Source organism: Tympanuchus pallidicinctus, unplaced genomic scaffold (assembly GCF_026119805.1).
Source record: "Tympanuchus pallidicinctus isolate F22 unplaced genomic scaffold, pur_lepc_1.0 scaffold24, whole genome shotgun sequence".
Taxonomy (NCBI): domain Eukaryota; kingdom Metazoa; phylum Chordata; class Aves; order Galliformes; family Phasianidae; genus Tympanuchus; species Tympanuchus pallidicinctus.
The window spans coordinates 1019645-1037806 of NW_026294741.1; the positions used below are offsets into that span (position 1 = coordinate 1019645).

The 18162-nt window shown below is 53.5% G+C and overlaps 1 protein-coding gene across 17 annotated transcripts in view; it reads left to right on the plus strand.

The window, feature by feature from the left end:
- The first annotated feature begins 12572 nt into the window (after positions 1-12572).
- MSI2 (musashi RNA binding protein 2) overlaps positions 12573-18162 on the plus strand; it is a 184636-nt gene continuing 179046 nt past the window's right edge. For 8 of the 17 annotated variants that reach the window (XM_052689143.1, XM_052689139.1, XM_052689140.1 and 5 more), the window contains exons 1-5: positions 12575-12700; positions 12808-12848; positions 12919-13000; positions 13177-13261; positions 16872-16913. In XM_052689143.1, the coding sequence (XP_052545103.1) occupies positions 12639-12700; positions 12808-12848; positions 12919-13000; positions 13177-13261; positions 16872-16913 (312 nt within the window). In that variant the 5' untranslated portion in view covers positions 12575-12638. Of the gene's footprint in view, positions 12701-12807; positions 12849-12918; positions 13001-13176; positions 13262-16871; positions 16914-18162 lie in introns of all 17 variants that reach the window. The other 9 variants (XM_052689145.1, XM_052689147.1, XM_052689142.1 and 6 more) reach the window with 3 other exon arrangements.

Genomic DNA, 18162 nt, shown 5'->3' on the forward strand with positions numbered 1-18162 from the left:
GTGGTCGTTGGTTTCAAACCAAGCGCAGGTTAGCCTGGAAGTGTTTGGTTTTTTTCTCAGGATCTTGAGAGGAGCTCTGGACTTCCAGGTCTGTGCTCATGCTATGGCTCTGTACTCACTGCACCTGACTGTGAAGTTCAGCTCCTCTTCGCGCTTCCCCGGCCTCGTGGGGCCATCAGCGATCTGCTGCAGTGGCCGTGGGAGCTCTCCTCTGTGTCTGCTCTGCATCTTTTGTTTTCCTCAGGCTCAGCAGCACAAATGTCTTCCCGTTCCGTGTTTGTGCAGTAGCGAGTGGAACACTGGACGTGCAATTACCGAAAGAGGCAGGTGTTAGGGGCGAGCAGCGAGGCCATGCGCCCTTCCTCGAGCCGCCCCGGGTGCCGCGCTGTTGGCCGGAGCTCCGAGCAGCGCAGCTGGGAGCGGTGCTGGGGAGCAGCCGCGAGGCAACGGCGCGGCGCTCAGCGCCCGCACGGCCCGGGGCCGCCGCAGCGCCTTCCTCGGAGCTGCGGTCAGCGCGGCCGAATGGCGGCCCGCGGGTAAGGAGCTCCTGGGCGGGAGGAACGGGGCGGCCCGTGGGCCGGGACGGAGAGGGGAGGCCGGGGGCTCAGGCTGACGGGAGCGAGGCGGCTCGGTAAAGCGGGCAGGTTGAAAAGGAGCGGTTGTCCGCGGCCCGGGCTCCGCGGTGCCGCCCCGTTCCGCGCGCGGCGCTGCCCACGTGCGGCCGCCGTGGCCGCTCCCGGCGGCGGAGCCTCGGCTCTGAACCGTGCGGTGGGGCTCTCCCTTTGAAAGGCAGTAATTTTATTACGGGTGGAATCAATGAGGTCTCCTGAGACGCCTGATGGATCACTTCCTTCTGGAGTGCTTCCTGCCTGCGGGCCGGAGCAAAGGGCTCTGTGTTGGTGCGGATGGAGCCCGGCTTTTGTCTTTGGGGGTGGAAGCCTTATTGATGGTTGTTCTTTTCCAGTGAAAGTAAAAATGAAATTTACATCTGTTTTCCTTTGCTACCGAGTTGCACACGAGCACCCTGTCGTGGTGCCTCGGTTTGCAGGGCAGCTGAGCAGCGCATTGAGCTCCACGCCTCTGAGCCATGTTGGCTCTTGGGATGCAGGAGGGACAGCAGCACTGCAAAGCGTGAAACTGGGGCTACATTGGGCAAAGGGCAGTGGTGTGCGTGGGGCTACTGTGAGAGGAATGGCCCCGTGTCGGGGCTCTGCTCTGGTCATGCTGTAGGTCTGGCTGGCTCCTGTCAGCTCTGTCCATTCAAGGATTTGAGGTGTATGATACAAAAGCTGAATCCCCTGCAGTGTTCCTGGCCTGGGGCTCTGCCACTTTCCCCCAGGAGTGACACCAGGCGCTACGTGCGGCCATAGTGGATGCTCAGATGCCCTCTGGTTTGTTCACATGTGAGGCTGTCTGTCCTTCTGACCTCTGAGATCAGTGGCAGTGCGTCTCCTAACTTAAGTGTGGGTGAAAGAGTTACTTCCTCTTTGCCTTGTGAATTGCCTGAGCGTACCTGGATAGTCCTCCTTCCTGATGCTGCCTGAGGTGAGTAATGGTCCCTGCTTTGCTCTGTGTCTGCTGTGAGCTGCTCTGTTACATGGTGAGATGCCCGCAGTGCCTTCAGCTCCTCAGGTGGATGTTGGTGGGTGATTCCCCGCTGTACACCCTGTGCCTGTCCCAGTCCTGTGTCGGCCTTTTGCAATGGGACGCATAGCAGGGCTTCCTTCCTCTGCTGAATCTGGAACAGGATAACAGCTGCTGAGTGTCAGTTGTGCCTAAAAGCGTGGTCAGAGGCTTGATAGCAGCCCTGGTTGCTTCTGAAACTACGTCAGTGGGTGACATTGGTGGTTGCGGTTTCTTTTTTTTATTTTTATTTTTAACATCAGAACTCCCTGGTTTGGATTCAAGGATGCTGAAGTGATGTTTGATGCTGTTTCAAGTGGGGAAAACAGCACGGTCAAAGTAATTTGTGGATTGTTTTTTTTCCATGCGTTGTCTGGGTCTAGAGTGTGTTTGAGTGCCCCTTTCTGGCACCCTGCAAACACTCCTTCATCAGCAGTGGCAGAAAGCACGATGTTGGGAGGCTCGTGGTGCTGTGTTGCCCCACACAGAGCTGCAGGACCCTCAGTCCTCGCTCAGGGCTCAGCTCTCATCCCTTCCTGGAGGTGTTCGTGTTGCTGGCACGGTTGTTTCCCGGAGCGGGACGGAACGCTTCGGCTGCATCGCGTTCATCCTTCGGTTCCTTTACGGCGCTGCTGGAGTCCCCGTGGCCGGCGGAGCTCGAGGCCGTGCAGCGGGGCAGGGGCTGCCCGCGGGGAGCTCCGCGCTCGCTTCAGCCCGGTCCGTGTCGGTGCTGCAGGTGGCACTCGAGCTCCAGCCCAGGGGTCCCCGCGCGGGGCGGTGCGGAGCTGCGAGCGGAGCCTGCAGGCCTTCATTTACAGCTCGGAACGCTGCCTTCCGCTCGCAGGTGCGGATCGTATCTCTGCTCGCAGGTTTGTCCTCACGCGGTGCCCGCACTCGAGGTGATAAAGCGCTGCTTTTCACTTTGGGGAGTCTGCTCCCTAATTTAAATGGCTTTACTGTATTTATTTTTGTCAGTGGCGTGCCTTCCTGAGCAGTGTGAAACCAAGCTGTTAGTTTTGCAGATCAAGCTAATTATCTTTTTTGTGCAAATGGAGGCTCAGAGACGGCCGGTATGAAGCCCAGAGGAGCAGAGGAAGTTTCAGTGCTGTGCTGCCTCAGCCCAGGATCTAAATGCACTTTGCAGACTTACTGTAACAGTGGTCACTCTTGTATTTGGAAGTGTATCTTGGCACCTGCTAAAAATATCGAGAGCCCAAGGCCTTCTTGCTTTCCTTCCAGCAGCACTGTGTACCTCCTAGCGCAGCTGCCTGTGCTCAGGGGCAGGCCGAGTGTGAACTGGCTTGCAAAAGCAGAAGTCATGGTACAGATGAGTCAGAAACTGAGGCCCCGTGGTGATGTGTGTCTGGGCTCCCCTGTATTGAAATGAGGGAAAAAATGTTCCTCCTGACTCTGCTGCAGCCCTGTGAGCCCCTGGCAGCAGCCTGTGGGAAGGACGCAGGCAGACCTGTGGGTTCCCATCAACGGCTTGATTGACCTCCTGGCTGGTGCTGCTGCCCTGCACTGGTGAAGTGCCCTCTCTCCTCCACTCATCTGACTTCAGTGTAATAGAAGGGCTAAGTGCTTATTACCTTTTTGAAGCCTTTTCCAGTTGCCAATCAGATGTGTCTGGTTTGGGGGTTTGTTTTGTTTCTCCGTCGCTGTGACTATGCAGGATGCTCCATCTCGCTGTAATTACGGTTCCATCATTGTCTTGGCATGAAAACATCTGCTGTCTCTCCGCGATCTCCACTTCTCCAATTTCTTTTGAGAATTTCATGGATCGTGATGACCTTCTATTTTCCATAACGTCTCGTGCATCTCAGTGTACACAGCTGTTCTCTTGCTTTCCCCTGTCTCTCCATCCATCCCTTTTTTCTATCAGCATCTCCAATGCACTCAGCATTTCAACTCATCTGCTTATCAAATCAATATCTCGCCTGCCACCTCCTCCGTGTCTCGGCCGCTGTAAACACGGCGCCTTTGCACCCAAGTTCCCGGACAGCTTTCCTCTCTTAGCACCATTCATCTTCCAGCTCACGTCTGAAGTCTTTGTTCCTCTCATTTAACAATTTTAAGTTAATTTTCTCAGCCTTTCTGCGTTGATTACATTGCGCTCTCTGGCTGCATGGTTTGAGGTCGCTGTGCGGATTGTGAGGAGCTGCTGCTGGAGGAGGAGGAGTGGGGCTGCCTGTGGGGCTCAGCTGTGGGCAGAGGGGACGGAAAAATGTGGGTTTGTGTCCTACCTCTGTGCGACCTTGGTTCAATAGCATGCCTCTGTGAGTATGATGAACAGAGATACTTCAGTTTTTATTCCGTTCTGGCGCTTTTTATTGCTGGCACCTTACCGCTGTGCCTATTCTCTTAAAAAATAATAATAAAAAATTCAGCCCTATAACTGCTGCAGAAGAAGTAATAAAACTCCTGGGTATGACAGGACCTTAAATCTCTTTGCTTTGTTCCCTGTGTGCTGAAAGGACCTCCCAGCCCCCTGCCCGCACTCTCCCCCCCCGACCCCATGTTGTGGCTGCTGGTGGGACCCAGCTGTGCCCACTCACAGCACAGCCACGGAGAATATTGAAGGTTTGGCGTTTTTGTATTACTTGCCTTCAACCCATGGTCTGAGTCTGAGCTAGGAATGTCATATTCTTGACAGACTTTGCAGAAGTTTGGCACCTGAAATGTGTGGCTGAGGAATGGCTATTTATATGTTGACAGAGGAGAGGGCAGAGAGCAGAAAGCGAGGTGGGGATCAGTGAATCATGCTATAACTTCTTAGGTGGACGGAAATAACACTGTGCATATATCATCATTTTTTCCCCTTTCAGGAGTGTAGCTGCTTATGCAGGGATGGCTTGGGCACTTTTTCATACAGATATGCATTATATGTGGGTACTTGTATATAAATAAGGCTGTAAAACCATACATTAAGGGACCTGTTCATCCACAAAGAGTTATGTGGTTGTCAGAATGTGTAATGGCTTCCTGATTCGGGACACAAATGGCTCCGATGGAGGCGCAGCGCTGCCTATGGCCACAGGTACAGCCCTCAGTGTCCTTGCCCAGGCAGAGCTGCTCTGCCGCGCTCCTGGAAAGCCCCGAAGCTGCTGGCAGGGAAGTGTGTGCAGGGAGCGCTGTGCCCTGAGGGCTGCGCCACGTCTCTCAGCTGCGCTGCGCCTCAGCTGATGCTTCTGTCTCTGGAGTAAAAACACAGCAGTGCCTGGCACCAGAGCAGGGGCTTGGGTGTTGGGCTAAGCATCGCTCTGGAATGGGCGAAGGGAGGACAAAACAAGTGGAAATCAAATAAGGGATAAGCGTTATCGGAAATAATCCCCGTCGCTTAATGTGCCCCGGTGACTTTGGAATAATTGGCCGCTTCCTGGCCGTGTCCAGATGCGCCGAACAATGTTCTCCCTGTTTCCTTTCTGCACACTTGCGATCTCTCAGTGACCGGGCTGGCCGCTTCTCCCCCTCCCTGTGCCTCTTAATTCCCCCTCAATTTTCTCATGGAGTTTGTATTTTTCCCCCAACAATGTCTCAGAGGAATCACAAATGTGTAATGTGTGTCCCGACGCTTGTATTTTAATAGCGCGAAGCAAACCACATCAGCACAGGCAATTTCACATTCAACACATTATTGCTATTTAAAGTGCAGAGGTATAAAAATGATTGGCAATCCTGCTCTGCCAGCAATCGCGGGCTGCTGCCAGCTGCCAGATTGTGATTTTTTCATATTAGCTGCTCCATGCAGTCATTCCCTCACCTTTGACTTGCAGATTTCCAAGCGTTGAAATAGCAAAATCATTTTTGGATGCAACAGACACATTGCTTGCTGCTGAAAAGAAGTAATTATAATTAAACACGTGTGCAAATATGTACTCATACACATACGTGTAGCGTGGGGTGGCTGGTCAGTTTTTTCCAGCTGACCAACCATTTACATTTTCCTCCTTTGCATCCGGAGGAGGAGGAGAGCAAAAAGGGACAAGAAGTAATTGGGAGAAGTGTTTGAAACTTCCATGCAATTCGAGAAAGGAAAAGACTTTAAGTGGGATGGAGCTTTGGTAATTGTTACTGCCCATCCGCTGCTCTCGAGAGCTGGGTGCTTATGGCAGGGCTGGAACCTGCCTGCGTTCAGCAGCCGGGCTGAGCCGTCCAAGTAAACAAGTGCAAGTCTCCAAAAGTTTTGGGAAATAATAGATTAAAATGTACTGGCTGTCCTGAACGTGTTCTTGCTGGTGGACGTTGGGCTGGTGAGAGGCTAACACTGTGTGAAGAGCAATGCATCACTGGAGCAGTGCTGCTCTGATGATGCATTACACCAATACATCATGAGGGCGACAGCGCCGTAATGATGTATGGCTCTGAAAGGGCCCAGAGAGAGCAGGTCCAGCAGGCTTCGTCCATTCCGACTCAGGATCTCCCAAATGTTCAAGTTTTATTTCCTTTTGTTGAAAGAGCATCCCGATTAGAAGCGGTGTGAGGTGTGGCTTCAGGATCCTGGTGGGCCCATGGATGTCGATCCTGAATGACGTGAAAATATTGATTTGGAGAGAAGGAGCTGAAGTGCTCTCAGGTGCCAGGTTGCTGCGCCAGCGCTGCCAGGCGCACAGCCGCTGCTCCTCGAGCAAAGCACTCCGGCACTGCCGGGAGCAGCAGCGTGGGTCAGTGTCCGTCCCATGGCCGGGTAGCGAGCGTGGATTGGAGGGGACGCAGCCCTGGGCGGCGTGCGATGTGCCATGGCGTTTCGGCAGTGCCAGGTTTTCCCACTGGTATTTTCAAAGATGACATAGGAGCCTGCTGCCAGCCTTGGCTTCCAAGCAAAACATGTTGTCCTTTCTCCATTGACCATGCGTGTTATTTGAAAGGATTGTCCTCTGGATTACTTTTATTTGTTGTCTCATATCAAAGCCCGAAGGTCACATTTTTCAAGTTCTTTCCTTGGAGCTTCAAAGACAATACGTTTACTTTAAACAAAAAGGGAAAAAAGCAGCATTTTTAGAAAATCACTCTCCACACAGGGACTCTGGAAGGCTTTGAATATCTGTGTCACAGTCTGATGCTCCTGTTCAGCTTAAAAGCAGCGAGGTTTTACTTAGTTACAAATACTTCATAAGTGTGAATGTTGCACATCTATGATTGTGGCTTCTCGAAAATGAGCATCCAAACCCAAGTGCAAACCCACCTCCTATTTCCAGCCACTTAGATGTATAACTGACCTATGCTGATGAGGCCAAAGTGAACTGGGGGGTGCTCACATTTCAGCCCCATGGCTGAGCTGGGTCTGCTCGAGGCAATGCAGCTGTTGGTGTGAGGCTGGGCAGCTCAGGAGCACGCGGTCCTTTCTGTGCAGGATTTGGGGCGCTGCTCACGTGCAGACTGGGAGAAGTGTGACAGCTCTGTGGGATGGCGGCAGCTCAGGGCAGTGTCCCTGCTGGTGTCACTCTGGCCCCGTGCCACCTCCCAGGGACACATGACACCTAATCCAGCAGTGAGCCGGAGAGCTGGCGCCTGATCCCTGGGGTAACCCGCCGGGGGGTCTGAGCCACTGAGAGCAAGCGCCTTGCAGGCCGGGGCTCCGTGCTCTGCTTTGCGGGCTGGGGGCTGTGCTATGAGCAGGGATGCTGCACACCTCTGTACGCTGTGGAGATACTGAGACTGAGTGTGGCAGGTAGGGGTGCAGAGGGAGAAACGAAGGGCTCAGTGTTCTGCTTCTGGCTTGCGTGGACCAAAGTGGGACATTGCTATCGATCTCTTCACCCAAAATTGCTTTTATGGGCAAGTATGCTAGAACTGTTTGCATAGCTCGATCCTACCATATTCCAGCTGAACTTTGGCCAGGAAGGGACAGGTAGATCAGGACTCGTTGCTTAATTATGTTTACATGTATATTACTGCGGTAGATCTTCACTTCCTCAAGAGTGACTTTCCACTGCACTTTAATTTTATAGAACAATATGAAAGGCATGAATCTTCATGAAGCTGTTCCTCATGCAGCAGAGGCCATGCAACATTTGCAGCCTCTGCTCTCCATCACAAGAAGTCCTGGGGGAGGTTCAAGGTAGATCCTTGCCGTATCCGCTTTGCAGCCTCGGATAGCCCAATAAATAAAACAGAAAGTTGGCAAAGCCCTGATTCAGCAAAGGTGTGAGCACAAGCTCGGCATTAACCTCTGCTTAAGCTGATTTGGAATGAGGCAGTTAATCCAATGGCAGCCCCAGAGTCAGACCAGAAAGTGGGACTTGAGCAGCTGAAGCATCAGGGTTTTAAATCTGAGAGAAGCAAATGATTCAGGATGAGGAATTTCTGAAATGGAGGTAGAGAACAAAGAATGGGCACGGCAAGAAAGAGTGCTCTGAGTCATGGGGAGATCCCTGGGGGTAACAGAGGCCGGCAGGAGCAGGACCTGCCGAGCCGTGAGGGCTTCTGCAGGAGATGTGCTGTGAGGAGGGCCGTGGCACACAGCCCTGGGCTCTGGGGGCGCAGCTGTATGAGCAGGGTGCAGTGAGCGGGCACCAGGACCATGCGCCCGGCTCTTTGTGCTCCTGCGATCTGTGACTCCATCACGATGCGGTTCATATTCAGTTATGGTGTTTTAATGTAGTCATGGCTACACTGAGCAGACACGTTTCTTCCTGATTTACACCGCTGGAATCTGCGATGCGGGTGGAGGCTGCCTACAGCCCCTGTCCCCAGGCTGCCGTCCCAGCACCGCAGAGAGGCGAGCAGCGCGCGGTGCCAAAGGGAAGCACGGGACGTACCTGCGCCCTGCGGAGTTTCACTGCCCTCGCTGCTCCTCCTGCCCTGGCCCTGGGTGCTGCCAGCACTGCGCTGTGCCCAGGTCTCACGGCCTCGGCTGCTCCATGGTCGGGGCACTGGTGGACGTCCCTCCATCTGCAGAGTGGCTCTGGGGCACCGACCTGCCATGATGTTCTGCAACAGCTTTGGTCTGCTGGTTGGAAACGTACAGCGACGATGCCCTCTAGGGAGCAACTTGTTTTCCCTTCCTCTAATTCAGCTTCAGATTTGTGAATTTTAAGGCACACATTGTGTACATAGAGGTGTGCTCGTATCTGTACGGACGCTGTCTGTGTGCGTTCTGCAGTAATTCTCCTTGGATGCTCTTGCTTTCTCCTACAGTCAATTTCTTTGAATGACACGGGGCTGATAATGAATGTGATTTCAGTGCCAAATGATCGGGCTGGCTCATCTCATTCCACCTCTCCCTGTTTTGAGCAAGAATGTGGGGACTCGCTGTGTCTATTTCAGATTCCATCATGAAAGGAATAATTGAGATTGAGATTCTTAGTCACTCAATGCAGAAGGTCAGGGAATTAATGCTGTGTTACATCCAGACCATTCATTTACTGTGCCTCCTTTTTTAGCTGTCTATAGGGGAAAACAAATGTGCCACAGAGAAGGTAACGCATCTCCAATGCCACGCACATCGCCAGTCTCTGATAATGCACACTGTTTGTCTTTATTTTGGGGGTGTTCCAGGGCAGTTTTATCATTGTAATTGATTAGTGGCTACAGGGAAAAAAAAATCCAGGAGTAACAGGAAGAAATGAATCCAGGGAAACCATTGACTCAGTTGTAGCATTGATCTGCTTCTGGAAATTATTTATAGGAAAAGATTCACAGTTAATAATATTAGTTTGGACTTCTGGAACAGTTTATCAGGGGATCTTAAAGGCCTCTGCTAACAGTTAATCAAGTAGAAGAATAAGGTAGAGAGCCTCATTTCAGGAGAGGGAAGGCAGCTGGATTGCTGGCATGGATGTGGCCCAACAGTGCATCTCCAAGGATGCAGGGGCTGCAGAGGCAGTGGCACAGCGCAGGGCTTTCAGGGGGTGCAGTTTAGGGGTGGTCCTTGAAGAAGTCAGCACAAAACTCCTGCTTAGAAGTCTTGAGATGTTCACCTGAGCTACAGAGCGACCAGCAGGGACACAGCAAACACTCTCCTCTTCCCACATTGCCTCCACGTGTTGTTTTTGTTTTTAGCTTAATTGATCCGTATCCCACCCTCCTACCCACAGGAGAAATGGCACATCTGAAAAGAGCAGGAGCATTTCTTTCAAGTGGTCCGGTTGGTTTTTCTGGTGCCTATATACAAAATTGCCTGGAAGTAGTAAATAGAATTAAACACCGTGGTTCAGAAAAACAGAATTCTAAGGGCTGTCTGTTGATTTCAAAGCCGATGAAAACAAAGCAGGCTTTGAAATCCTTCCTTGCAGAGCTCTCTTTCTCCCTTCCTTATCATCTAAAAGATGGGCCTGATAATATTTGTTTTCCATTCTTCTTTTGAAACAAGTTGAAAAAATGATGCTCTTGCAATTAAGATGAAAATCCCAATGATTTTAATAAGGTCAGTGTAACGTCTTCATTAGCAAGATGCTGAAATAACTTGATGCAGATCTGGAACTGTTGCTGACAAAAACTTCAGTCTCCCCCTGACGTGTGGAGCCCCATCTGCAGCAGGTGTGAGCTCAGAGCCGGGCCGGCACAGCCCGATTCGCACAGCAACTGCCCACCAAGGTTGGAAAAGACCTCCAAGGTCATCCCGTCCAACCGTCCACCTGCCACCAATATTCCCCCACTAAATCGTATCCCTCAGTGCCACATCCAAATTTTCATGAGCACCTCTGAGGATGGTGACCCAGCACTCCCCAGCAGCCTGTTCCCATGGCTCACCACTCTTCCATAGAAGAAATGCTGCCTAGTGCCCAGCCTGACCCTCCCGTGGAGCAACTTGAGGCCATTCCCACTCGTCCCAGTTGGCAGCTGGTAGCAGGGCAGACAGCCCAGGCAGGCAGGCAGCGCTCACCACTAGGAGATGCAGTTGGTTGTCAAAGGACGGACAGCCTTAAAAAGCAAAACCAAAACCAGTGTCTGTACCCTGTCCAACTTTTGCCTGTGGGTATTGCGCCCAAGCTGCAGCACTGTGGAACCCACGTGGGCCCCAGGGCCGTCCTGGAGCCGTGGCCCCTCCGTGTGTCGGGGGAGCGGTTCTGCAGATTGCTGCCAACACCGAGGCAGAGAGGCAGCACCAATTGTTTGCAATGACATATTCTGCATTTTAAACGATCTCTGATTTCCTGGCAGCTCCCCCGTGCCCTGCCCCTCCGTAAAGCTGTCTAAATAACATTTGTCAGGTGGAGCCGTGGCCGGGCGGCAGCAGGGCAGCCCGCAGCACCACTGCTGATCAGGGACTTCCAAAACCCACCGGCCAATCAATCTCAAGACCTTATTAAATGATAGATGGAATATAATATAAGTCATTATTTCTTCCCTGTGCATGAAAATGAATTATTCAGTAAAGATTTAGATCCTTTTTATTATGACACTGAATTTATAGCGCATGCATAACATAAATGCAGATTCCTCCGTGGCAGAGAGGCGAACCTGCTCCCAGTGCAGTGAGGTGTCCTTACCTGGCCCAGCACCTCTCACTCCTTACCTGGCTCATCACTCTCTCTGTGGTTTGGCAGCCCAACATCTGCGTTCCGCAGAGCCACAGAATCATTAAGCTTGGAAAAGACTTCCACAGTCACCAAGTCCAACCCCGAGCCACCCCACTGTGCCCATTGACCACATCCTTCAGTGCCACATCCCCGCAGAGCGGAGCACCTGGAGGGGCAGTGAGCCCTGCTCTGTGGGCAGCTGTGTGGGCACCCGAGTGTTCTTTTCGAGAAGAAACTTGTTGGGAATTTCAGACATCACTTAGGCTCCCATAACCCACGTGTTGCTGGCAAGAGCCAGCCATTGCTTAGGCCCTACAAATGCTTCCTGCAACAAACCGTGCATCTCTGTTCTCAAACTGCTGTGTGTCAAGAGCTCAGCAAGCCTAAAAGCTGGTAACGAGGGGCAGGTGTTGTGCGGGCAGGTGTGGGCATCCCGGAGTCTGCTGTGTGCAGTGCTACGGCCCAGAGTCTGCGTTGGTATTGGTACTGGTAACTTTCCTTGTTAACGGAATGAGCGCTCCAACTTTTAATTGTGCAGCTGGGGACAACATTAGCGCTGAGCAGCAGCTACAGAAGTTGACTTTGCAGGTCGTTAGCTCCTGAAAATCCGTTGGGAATGGATCTTTAGCACGGGCGACCAAGAGGAGAGCAGAGCACGGCGTGGGCGAGGGGCTGGGAATGGGGAGAGAGCAGGGGTGGGCGTCGTGAACATCGCCTGCGGGCACCGCGTCACCTGCGGGCTGCGGACCGTGGGGGAGGTCGGGATTTGGGGCGCCGGGGTGAAGAGTTGCCAGCGCGAGCGGGCACCGGGACGAGGGGCACCGGGACGTCGAGCGTTGACACGTGGCGGCACCAGGACGTTGACTTTAGACAAGCGGGGGCACCGCGACGTCGGGTGCCGACATCCGCGGGCGCGGGGACGCGGGGCTCCAGCCGCTCGCTCGCTCGCGGTCGCCGGTCAAGCGCCGCCTTCCGACCCCTTCCACCCGCCCTCGCTCCGCAGCGCTCCCCAACCCCGGCCAGAGCCGTGGAGCGGCGCCCCCGGGCGGAGGAGGCCGAGCGGCGCCGCCGGGCACGCGGCGGGGGGGAAGAGCCGCGGCGTCGGAGGCGCGCGCGCGGAGCGAGGAGGGCGCTCGCGGCGGTGACGTCACGCAGGGCCACGCGACGGCGGCGGCTCCGCCCCGTGGCGCGGGGGTGGGGGGGGCGGCGCAGCGCGCGGGATGGAGGGAGGAGAGGATGGCGGCGGGGGGGCGGGACGCGCGGCGCTGAGCTAAGCCGAGCCCACGTGTGACGGATCTTGGCCGCTTCCCCGGCGCCGCTCCAGTGAGGTCCTCCGGTAGCGGAGGGAGGAGGAGGAGGAGGAGGTGGTAGTGGTGGAGGAGGGGGGGGAAGGGAAGGGAAAGGAAGGGAAGGGAAAGGAAAGGAAGGAGGGGAGCGGAGAGGAGCCGCAGCGAACCGAGCCGAGCCGAGCCGGGCCGGGGAGGCGGCAGCGGCGGCGAGCGGGGGGGGGGGGGTCTCTCGCTCGGCGCGGATCGCTGCGGGCTCCGCGCGGCCATGGAGGCGGACGGGAGCCAGGCGACCTCGGGCGGCCCCGGCGAGGCGCAGCACGACCCCGGGTAAGTGTGCGGGCGGGGGGGCCTCCCCGGCCCCGCTCCGCGCCGTGCCCCGTCAAAATGGCCGATGGCGGCCCGGCGCTGAGCCCCGCTCCGCTCTCTCCCCCCAGCAAGATGTTCATCGGCGGCCTCAGCTGGCAGACCTCCCCAGGTAGGCGCCGCGCCCGCCCCCCCGCCCCCCCTCCGTGCCCGCGCTGCCCCCCGCTCTCCTCTCCCCGCAGACAGCCTGCGCGACTATTTCAGCAAATTCGGGGAGATCCGGGAGTGCATGGTCATGCGGGACCCCACCACCAAGCGCTCCAGGTAAGCGGCCCCCCCGTTCCCCCCACATTCCCTTCCCTCCCCGCTTCCCCCCCCCCCGGACAAAACTTTGCGGCCCGGCCCGGGTCCGCCCCGCGGAACAAAGCGGCGGCGGTGCGGGAGGTGCGGCCCCCCGGTGCTCATCGCCCCCCGCCCGTCTCCGCTCTTTGTCTCGGCAGAGGCTTCGGCTTCGTGACGTTCGCGGACCCGGGCAGCGTGGACAAGGTGCTGGCCCAGCCGCACCACGAGCTGGACTCCAAGACGGTAGGTGGCCGCCCCCAGCGCCGCCCCGGATTCGGCTCGAACTCGCGAAAGCGGCAACTTTTTTTATTTTATTTTATATTTTTTCCGCTTTAATCCGAATTCTCCCTGCCGGCCGGTGGCTCCTCCCCACGCCTCACGTTCTATCGAGCGATGACATTGAAAAAATCCCAGGGTGAAATGTAACTTTTTGTGGCGTTCGGCTGCAGGTTTCCTGCGGGGCACTTTGTGCGGCTGCGATGGGTGATGATGTCCTCAGTCCGTCCCAGGGCCACCTGCAGCCGCACCGTCCCCTCAGTTGGTGCTGCTCCCGGAGCCCACGCTGGGGACCCGTGGGATTCACGCGTTGATCCACGAGGGTGAGGGCTGGCAGAGCTGGGCTGGCAAAGCTGCTCAAGTGCCGGTTTGCTGTTTGTGCAAAGCTTTTTGCTACAGTCGCTCTCCAGTGGGTAACGTGACATTATTCAACTGAGATACATATTTTTTTTTAAGTGATCATTTAAAAAACAAAAAACGCCCAGGGGACCTACCCCCTTGCCCTTGCACCACGAGTTGTGTCCAGCCCCCACTGCTGCCCTGTACCCAGGGGCTGGGGCTGAAGTTTGCGATTCACACGCTGCCTCTGCACTGTGCCCAGCAGCGGCGTGGGGAGGACGCCGGTAGAGGTCATTTCTGCTCTGGTGCCGCTCAGTGTAAGCAGTGCTGTATGGGGATGGAGGGGCTGTGGGGCTCAGCCCTGCGTGGGCGCTCCTGTGGGCGCGTGGCCGCGGCTGGGCTGCTTTGTGGTGCTGGGACTGAAATGTGACAGCGGTGAAAGGGAGAGTCCTGCCTCGGTGCCGGAGCATCCGCTGTGTACCTGGATGTGATACAGCCGCGCCAAGGGCAGGCCGAGCGTGGTGTGTGGCCCTTAAAGGGGTTGATGTGAAATGCAAAGCCACTAGGAAGCAGTTGAGGCGTAATGCTCAAACCCGACTGACAGATTCTGCTGGGCCTGTCCGAGCTCACGGCCCCTGCCTTCGCCTGCCTCAATAATTTGATTTGGGGTTGAATCAGATACAGTGCGGTCACTGATTTGACTGTGCTCCAGAGATTAAAGTCACCAGACCTTGGTGTACGGCCGTATTCTGGGTATTTTTAAAGATAAATCTAGTTAGGAAGAACAAAGGCAAACAATATCCGAACAAGAGTTTAAAAAATGCCAGGAGGACACCCTCTCTTCCTCTGCCCATGATTATGTTCTCCCCAGCTTTCTATGGCACAGAGTCCCTGCAGCGAATTAGTTTGCTTTGCTTGGGGGAGGGGCAAAAAGCTCGGCGAGGGCCAATGTGCCTCAGTGCTGCCGTGTGAGCGATGGAGGCAATTCTACCAGCAGGGCTCCTCGCAGTCAGAGCGTGGCTGGCGGGGCGCAGCTCGCGGGTCGCCCCGGCCGCTCGTCCGTAGCCGTGTTGTAGTGATGCTGCTCGGTGTAACATAGCGTTTGACTCTGTTTCAACGTTCAGCGCAGGAGGCAGATCGGTTGGGTATTGGCATGGAAACGTCGCTCTTGTTTACAGTTACGTTAAAAGCTTTGTTTAGGTAATGGCCATTCATATCAGAAATAGTATTATAGTCATTTCCTAGAGGACTTGTAGATACAGTAAGTAGAATCGTACCTAACTAACTCGATATTATTTTTTTTTTGTAGAAATTTTTTTGTTTGCTGAAGTAGTTGATGGGGTTGTGCAAAAGGTATGGATGTGCCACGGGGTGCCGGGGTGCCTCTGAGAATGGCAGCCTTGGGCAGAAAGTTTGTACGAAGGAGAGCTCGGTTGCTCAGGAGGAGCTGTTGCTGCGGTGCAGGGAGCTCCGTGCTCTTTAGACTGACCTTGAGAAATGAGCGGTTCGCTTCAGAATGTAACGGCTCTGCTGCTTTCTGCCAGTGGGATCGTGGTGTTCTGGTGGGACTGGTGTTCGTTTTGCAAAAACTTTTCCATTGGAAGTGGCTGTGGGAATGTGCCTGTTTGCCTTTGGGTACCCGCATGGGCCATCCATACCTTTTGTGTCGCCCCAGTAGACAGATGCTAGTCAGTGCTGGATGTATTTGTAGATAATGTTAATCTTTATGAAAAAGGTTAGCTTTCTAGTTAGAAAAGTTACTGTTTAATGCTTTTTGAACAAAGAAGAGGCACGTAATCACTCATTTCTCAGGTGTGTTCTAAAAGAAAGATACCGTATTTGTATCTGATGCAGACAAATTAGTGATAAGTTGCACTTCAAATGCTGGTGCTGTTTACGATTTTGACATATTAAGTGAGCAGAGCTGCTCTTTAGGAGAGGTTATTTGTCACAGAAATCACCACAGGAATAATGGTACCTAAGTGGGAACACCTCCTTGTTTGGGGGCAGCTGCAGGGGGTGAAATACAGCCAACCCCAAGCCAGGAAAGCCTCTGCTTCTGCCTTCACATGGTCAGGGTCAGTGTTTGTTACGCAGTCGCAGGGTGCCCAGTCCAGGTGGGATGTAGTCCTCTGAAACACCCTCTCCTAGCCTAGTTAGAATGTGAGTGCACGCAGATGCTGCTAAAAATACAGAAGCAATCAGCAGCATGCGTGCACTTTCTTGCAGTTGTTTTTGGCAGTAGAGCGCTGCCTAAAAGGTGTGATTATTTATTTACATCCAGTCCTTCATTTATGGTGGTGGATTTCTGTTTTCAGGTGATTTTTGACGGAGTGCAGTTGGTAATGCCCCATGTGAAAGTTGCTTTTAAAATTGCAGAATGAACGTTTTAGAACTGCAAAGTGGATATGGCTTGTAATTTATGCAACACAGTGGGTGTCAGTGCTACATCTGAAGGGAGCGAGGGATGAAACCAAGGTGTGCTTACTGATCTTCTTGGTCCTTTTTGTCCGTGCTTCACTCAGGAATACTTCAGGGAACTCCCTCATGGAAAATCTTTTTTGAAGAGCTGGGTCTCTCTGGCTCACAGTGGCTGCACGTTTTGTTTTGCTCTCCTCTCTTTCCCTCACCTCCGCAGTGCTCCTTTGCGGTTCTTTGGGGGAAATGCTGTAGCAGATCCATGAGGAGCGCTGTTAGGAAGGATGGTCTCGCAGTCCTTCTAACAATTCAGTTTTAATTACCAACTGAAACTGAAGCAATTTGACTTTGAATTTTGCATTCTGCGTTGATGCTGCTAAGCCAGCTGGCAAAACAGAAGAATAAAACAGAGGCCAAAGTGACCCAAAACCCAACGGAAGGAAGGTGCAGGTGTCAGGGCCTACAGGGAAGGGCTCGATCAGGAGTGCTGCTTTCTGTGCAACCTCAAGAGTGGTGTTGCTGCAAAAGCAGCACCCGGAGGCCGGTACAGGGCTCCCTGGGCACTGCTGGTGGTTGTGACCCACTGGCCCTGCTCAGGGTGCACAGGAGTTTGCTTCCTCCCTTCCTTGTCTCCCTCCCTTTGCCGGGAAGTCTCTGACAAACCCAACCTGTGATCTCTCACGGGGTGGTTGTAGGGCCCAGTGTGCTGAACTATAAGCCTGAGAAATGAGAGATTAATAATTCAATGATTTTTTTTTTTTTTTAATAAGACAAGAAACAGCCTGACAATCTTGTTGATTTCTCCTTTCTTTTTCCTCAGATTGACCCTAAAGTTGCATTTCCCCGACGAGCACAGCCTAAGGTAAGTAGGAGGATCAATAATAGGATTTTAGGCACACAGAGAATCATTGTTGCCAGGCAGTTCAGGTTTCAAACAGGGAATTGGCAATGAAAGCTTTTAAAGCCGGAGTGCATGGCGTCTTAAGGGTATCAGCGCATGGCTGTGAAACTGCAGGAGAGCTGCTTTGTGCTGTTCGTGCCTGCAGTTAACTGTCTCCTTGCAGAGTCCCGGTCAGTTTGCTGGCTGAAAACCAGAGGCTTCTCTGGCGGTGGTGGGAGATTGTTGCCACATTACTTGGGTTTGTTATGCTCTTTTCTGCAGTATGTTTTGCATGGTATTTATGGAGAGCGTTTGGATTAAATGCAGACTTCAGGCTTGTTTTGAGCTGAGCTTTCAGTTCTGCGGTTGTGATGGATGGGGGTATATCTCTGCCTGCATTGTTTGCAAGTTTTCTTTTGTGTAGCTTCAGAGATGCGTTTGGATATTAGCAAGTGTTGGAGAGCAAGTTCTGATGGAGCTGTGAACTCTTCAGGCCACAGGGTATTCCTCTGCAGGCATGGGGAGGCAATGAGCTTTAAGTCGGGCAGGCTGAGCAGGGACCTCCTAGCATCCTTGCAGGGTGCTCCACAGCGCGGGGTTCCACGCCAGGACAAAGGCGCTGGCTGTGTGCAGATTCTTGGCTCTGAGTTATCGCTCAGTGCCGCCTCCTTGGGCAGACCTGCGGATGGAGCAGGAGTGGCTGTTGCTCTTCAGGTCCTGCCTAGCAAAACCAGCAGATCGGTTTCAAATCCCAAAACATTTGCAGTTGCGTTTGAATTTTGAAAGCTAAAAGAAAACTTCTGTGATTGGCTTTCTGACTGCCTGTTTTTGAGAATCTATAGGAAGCATTGATGTGATGTGTGCCACTTGTACTTTTATACACTGTTTGTCTTGGGTTGTTTTGGTTGAAAAATTGGAAAAGAAGACTGTGGAGTTGCAGAGTGAATTCAGTAAGGAGAAGCATTTAACAGCCTTTGTGGCTTGAGACCACCTGAGCAAGTTCAGCCCAACAGTTTTGTTGTGTATGGTTTCTTATCAAAGCAGGTGGTTTAATAGTGGAACTGTAACATTAAATATTGTACAAAATGTGCATCTGGGGAAAAATGTGTGATTTTTAGGAACGGGCATACAGCAGGAGAGGTGCTGGTGATTTCTTTAAAGTGAAATGGGGGGGGGGGGGGGGGGAGGGAACAAGAAAACCCAACAGTGTACTTGTGGAGCTTTAAACCAA